At 55.6% G+C, this 5,503-nt stretch overlaps 2 protein-coding genes across 2 annotated transcripts; one reads left to right on the top strand and one right to left on the bottom strand.

Annotated features, from left to right (window-relative positions):
* Positions 1–76: 76 nt before the first annotated feature.
* On the bottom strand, positions 77–508 carry PHACADRAFT_214640 (uncharacterized protein; the record flags this gene model as incomplete). The annotated part of the gene is made up of 2 exons (XM_007402554.1): positions 369–508; positions 77–315 (listed from the first exon to the last, which is right to left on the bottom strand). The coding sequence occupies exons 1-2, from the start codon at positions 475–477 to the stop codon at positions 77–79; spliced, it is 348 nt and encodes a 115-aa protein (XP_007402616.1). The 5' UTR covers positions 478–508.
* A 69-nt stretch (positions 509–577) lies between these two features.
* Positions 578–3,330, top strand: PHACADRAFT_214639 (uncharacterized protein). Its single transcript, XM_007402553.1, has 5 exons — positions 578–883; positions 948–1,146; positions 1,205–1,528; positions 1,582–1,710; positions 1,762–3,330. Exons 1-5 carry the CDS (start codon positions 667–669, stop codon positions 1,802–1,804), a joined length of 912 nt encoding a protein of 303 aa, XP_007402615.1. The 5' UTR covers positions 578–666; the 3' UTR covers positions 1,805–3,330.
* Positions 3,331–5,503: the final 2,173 nt, after the last annotated feature.

Here is a 5,503-nt window from a genome sequence, read left to right as displayed (position 1 = left end):
TTTGCTGCCGCGAGGACTTCTTTGCAGTCGTTCTTGAGAATTGAGTAAAGTTTAACGTCAGGCTGTCGCACAATGACTAGAATACTGCGCACCGTGTTGCGTTCCCCTTGCGATCCTCGCCATCCGCAGCCGCGAAAACGCGCAGCGCAAAGTTCTCGACGTAAGCACTGCTCACCGACTCGTCGTCAATGACATCGTTCTGGCCGATATCGGCCTTCATCTTCTCGAGAGTCTCAAGCAGGTGCAGCAAAAACATGCGAGCGGCATTGTCCTTGAGCTTGTGAGAGATACCGGCTTGCGCAGCATAGTAGGCACCTATGTGGGGGCCGTGAATACCTCGGACGACGAGAGAAAGGTCTCGGACATACACCAGTAGGCAATGACCGGGTCCTTTGTCTTGAGTTCTTCCGCGCGTTGCAGGAATGGAGTGACGGTCTTGAGCTCTGGCGGGACTGGCGGGAGGGAGAGGAGAGACATTGTCGAAGGAAGTCAAGCGAGTTCCCACGTGGCGAGCAGTGACAGACGCGGTGACGCTCTTGCTGCACGTCTGACGTCACGCGCCAACTTCTTCGTCGAGAGCCACACTGCAGAAGCAGAGGCAGAGCCAGGGATATATAATGGCTTGCACGACGCCAGAATTCTGCTCTCCCAAACCACATTCACGCCATGTCGAACGTCCCAGAGCAGTTCAAGCCCGGCTACAAGGTCCCGTACCAGAGGCAGGATGACACCCCCGGTCTCCAACAGAAACTCAGCCCCGCACCCATTGACGACATCACTCCCGATGGGAAGCCGTACAAGGCAGCAGGAAAGCTAGAGGGTCGCACTGCGATCATCACTGGCTCCGATAGTGGTATCGGCAGGGCTGTTGCTATTCTTTTCGGTGGGTATATGCGCGCTTTTTGAGTGGACGGCGGACGCGTTGGCTGATGCTGTAACGCGTCTAGCACTCGAGGGTGCCGACCTTACCCTTCATGCTACTGAGAAGGAAAAGGATGAGCTCAAGGACGTAGAGCGCTGCATCCACGAAAAGACGGGTGGTAAGCGTAAAGTTGCGACCGTCATCTCCGACCTTCGCGAAGAAGTGCTCTGCAGACAACTCGTGTCTCAGCACGCTGAAGCTCATAATGGGAAGCTGGACATCCTGTCAGTACATTTACGATACGACCTTTACGTATATGCTCACTTGAAACGCTCCGTGCAGTGTCCTAAATCACGGAAACCAAAATGCCGTGACAGATATCACGGAACTGCCTAGCGAGCAATGGGTTCGCACTTTCGACACCAACATCCATTCATTCTTCTACATCGTCAAGGCTTCAATTCCGTATCTTGAAAAGAGCCCGTACCCGAGCATCAATTTTAACGGCTCCATCAACATGGCTGTCGGCCACCCGGAGCTTTTGGACTACACGGCTACCAAGGGCGCCATCATCGCCTTTATGAGGGCCCTCAGCAACCAGATTGTCGGAGAGAAGGGTATCAGGTGCAATGCCGTTGCCCCTGGGCCTATTTGGACCCCGCTAATGTAAGCACTCAGTTGATTATGCTAACGACACGTTACCTACGGTCGCTGTCCAGCCCCGCTACAATGACGGACGACAGCATCAAGACCTTCGGTGCAAGTGTTCCTATGAAGCGTGCCGGACAGCCTGTTGAAATTGCCACTTGTTTCGTGTTCCTTGCCTCCGCGGACTCCGGCTACATCAGGTATACATCACTTGCTGCATTACGCCAATTGAAGTGCTGATTGCTTTGCAGCGGACAAGTCCTTCACGTCAATGGTGGCGTTGTCATCAACTAGAAATGCTAACATTATCAGACAGATCGCGCTGTAAAACACAATAGCCTCTTGTAGAATATACACATGCATAAGCCGAGTGTAGAATGACAAGATGTCGCATACTTGACTTATACTTCCAGCACTACATGTAACCGCTTTCGACCGAGTCCTTGCATCGTTGCTCCAAAGTGGCAATCCGGCCTTTGACACCGCTTCCGCTGTCTGATGAGGTAGAACTATCTGCCCCTCGTAAGAGTGGACGCAGCGGCGAACGTGGAGGGCGAACGATAGCTGCTCTCAAGGGGTCCGGGTCACGGCTGGGGCTACGTGCACATAACACAAGCAGATGAGCAGGGATAGGCGGCACTGGGGGAATGGCTGTCGGAGCTGGCAGACCAGAAACGGAGGAGGGTGTAGGAAGGATGCGCGAACCGGAGCTCGAGACCGGCTGGTTGTCTAGTTCGTGGACCGGAGATATCGCAGGCGGGCGAGGGAGTTGTCGAGAGCTGTGTTGCGAGCGTTGGGAAGGCTGTCGTTTGATCCGGCGGTCACTCATGGGCTCGGCCGACGAATAATCTGTCGAATCGTCCGACGACTCCAACGCCGGGCGGCGGCAGTCTCGCACGCTCGAATAACCCACACGAGGCGTGTGCTCCCCTTCGTCCGCAGAGGCCGACGAGATCGGGAAGAACGCAGATACTGCGGTGCGACCCGGTAAACCTGGTACGTAACTCGGTCGAGCGCGCTCTTGTATCCGCGCCAGAGCCATGGCGCGTTTCTTCTCCTGCACTCGCGACGCAAAGGAGGTCATGCCTGCGCCGACGCCTTCCATGCGCGGCGTCTTCCCGGGACTCGGGACGACATCCTCGGGATCGCTGTCGGTGGTTCGTGATCCACCCTTCGGAGCTCTTCTCGAGTTTCGTGCTGGATCTCCGTGGGAGGTGCGGGACCGTCTCCTGCCCACCTTTGCGGAATGCAGAACAGCTTCGATCTCGTCATCAGAGCCGGCGTCGTGTTTGAGATCCAAGTTCCCAAGCTTCTTCGGCGGTCTTGCCAGAATGTCCATATCACTGATGTCGCCCGCAGAACCTGCCGTGGAATACACACTGCACTCGGACTTTTCACTGCGGATTGGTGGATGGGGCAGCTCAGAGCTCAGACGGTCCGGGTTCGTCACGCGTAGCGATCCGGCGCGGCTAGTCGGATATGGTGGCAACGATATGTCATCCTCAGGTTCTTCCTCTACCGGAGTGACAGAAAGCAATTTGTTCGATGCTTGGGCGGCGATACTTGTGCTCGAGAGGGGCGGGCCTTCTGTCGTGTGGGAGCAGAAGGACTGAGAAGACTTGATGTATGCACCAGTAGCGGAGAGCAGACCTGCGCTGGGAGGCGGGTCGATGGAGATGAAATTGAAAATGCGGATAGGCAATGTGACGGAGACGTCTGGTGACAGCGAGCCTGCACTAATCGTGACACGGACGGAGTACTCGACTTCTAAGAGGCGCGATCGAGTAATGGATAGTGCGTCGGCCTTGTCAAGGTGCGTGAGTATGGCCGCGACGCCTGCCAAGCCAAGCGGATAAAGGCTCACCGGAAGTTGGATGTAATGAATGAAGTCGAATTCGCGTCCTGGAGGAACGCCTGTCCACCAGCCCTTGGCACTGGCGTGGCCTCTGGCAACGCCTGCGCATATCTCAAGTGCAGACTCAGAGACGACCTTATGTGTCGTAGCCGTTTGGCACGCATCCAAGTCTCGGTCATCGCCGGCACTAAGGGCAGGTCGCGGCCGGAAGACGGTGACGGTCCGTACAAGAGTCAAGATGAGGCCCTTAATCGTCTTCTTTGACTCGTTCCCGACATGTAGGTTGACCGGGCATCGTGAACCCGCTGCCCAGTACAGGCGATGCATTTGAGCGTTGAGCCTAACTTTCGACGAGTTGCCCAGCAGTGCTAGGCTCTTAGCAGTACTAGCCTGGAGAGGTCGAGCGGCCGATTGCAGGACGGTAGTCGAGTCGAGGCATGGCCAGACTTCGCATTGACGATAAAAATGAGCTATGGACCGCTTCCCCGTCGCAGCATCCTTAACCTTCATTGAACTACGTACATGGCCAATAAATGAGCGAAGCGAAATGGAATGGAATGGAGACAATGACTTACACCATAGCAATATAACGAACCAATGCCCCACCGCCAATGGTCAAGACGCCTTTCGGGACCCCAAAAGAACTATCGGTTGGGAGCTTGAAGGCAAACGGCATGACATGTAGGCCCTCGACTGCAGGAGCGAAGCCTTCATCGTCGGGGGCGGACGTGTAGAGGTTCGGCGATGCATCAGTTACCGCGGATAAGGGCGCACCGCAGTGATAGAAAGTATGGTGCGCGTCTTCGCTTGCGACAACTTCATATCCGACGACACGTATCTTGCCTTCGGAAAGAAAGATAAGACCCTCCTTTCTCGACCGCTTCCGTACACGAACTTTGATATGCCCACGAAGGTACCCGCCTTGCACGCATACATTGCTCTCCAGCACGATATCGACCTCGAGCGCGCGCGCGGCTTGGCCTGTTCGTAAGCGACCGCATGCTCCTTCTGTGCCCTCTTGTCCGGCGAATGGCGTGTATGTTCCGGCACAATGGCTGCGCCAGATTTGAGACGGGCATGGGAGTCGCCAAGCAGGGCCTTCAGCTCCACGGCACTGCGGGCGTGTGACCCCCCAAAACTGAGGAGAGTTACATCTCGGGGCAGCGCGCCGCCATCCGAAGGGTCCGAATAGCTGCCGATGGATGCTCGTCGCTGTTGGTCCGCTGATGTACTGCACTCTCGAGGCATGGTTGGGTCCAGAACGCCTTCCTGACTTTGGTTCCGTGATAGCTCGGGCTGCGCCAGCGACACAAGGGATCCGGCCGTGTTGGGGACACTCAGCCCTTGCAAGGGTCGGGATTGGGCGTAATCGAACGTAAGAGATGGGGGAAATGGCTGTACGGAGCCCTGAACGTGTGCGCTGGGGTACCGCGAAACCCGAGCTTGAGCATGCCGCGGGGCCCTTGGTCCTGTTAGCGTCCTCTTGTGCACACGAGCCTTGTTGTCCAGGGTACGGATATGAGGGCGTGGATGATACGAGTTTGATGCCGTTCGTGCGTAATCGTAGTCAGAGTCATGGGTATCAATTCCCAAACCCACTGCCACGCTGGATCGTGAGGACAACATTGAGGTCTCATTCAGAGAGCAAGCACTTGCCTCCGGTGCACGCAGTCAGCGCTCTGGCTGGCAAGTAGCAAACGGCCGCATCACAATGTCGACGGAGCTTGCGTCAGCCAGGATGATATGGGTGCCTGAGATGAATGTGGCTGGCATAGTGAAGGCTGGAACGAAACAAAACTGAGCGCCGGAAATCTTGAATCCGGATCCGAGTACAGTGTCGAAGATGGGTACTTTAATATTAATATTGACACGCGAAATATAAACTACTGTAGCAAATATGTAATCTAAGTAGAGCGTCGTTACACGTATAATATAGGGAAGGTGCTGCAGAGTCCATACACTGTTCTATCCATTGTCAGCACGGTAATGAAGAATGAATCAAATTCTACCAGTGCCCCAGTGTTACAAGACTCCTGTCGAAACCGAGTTCTAACCATGAGTCTACGTCAGGGGCGGACGACGCCGTGGGATTCGGTCCCAGGAAACCCACGCGGTCGTAAACCCCGGCTGCTGCAGGG

This window comes from Phanerochaete carnosa, assembly GCF_000300595.1.
Source record: "Phanerochaete carnosa HHB-10118-sp unplaced genomic scaffold PHACAscaffold_234, whole genome shotgun sequence".
Taxonomy (NCBI): Eukaryota; Fungi; Basidiomycota; class Agaricomycetes; order Polyporales; family Phanerochaetaceae; genus Phanerochaete; species Phanerochaete carnosa.
This window is presented reverse-complemented; position numbering and strand designations above follow the sequence as displayed.

Coding starts and splice junctions, on each gene's coding strand:
- PHACADRAFT_214639 (XM_007402553.1), top strand. CDS start 667: ATGTCGAACGTCCCAGAGCAGTTCAAGCCCGGCTACAAGGTCCCGTAC. Junction 884..947: donor GGCTGTTGCTATTCTTTTCG/GTGGGTATATGC, acceptor TAACGCGTCTAG/CACTCGAGGGTGCCGACCTT. Junction 1,147..1,204: donor AATGGGAAGCTGGACATCCT/GTCAGTACATTT, acceptor CGCTCCGTGCAG/TGTCCTAAATCACGGAAACC.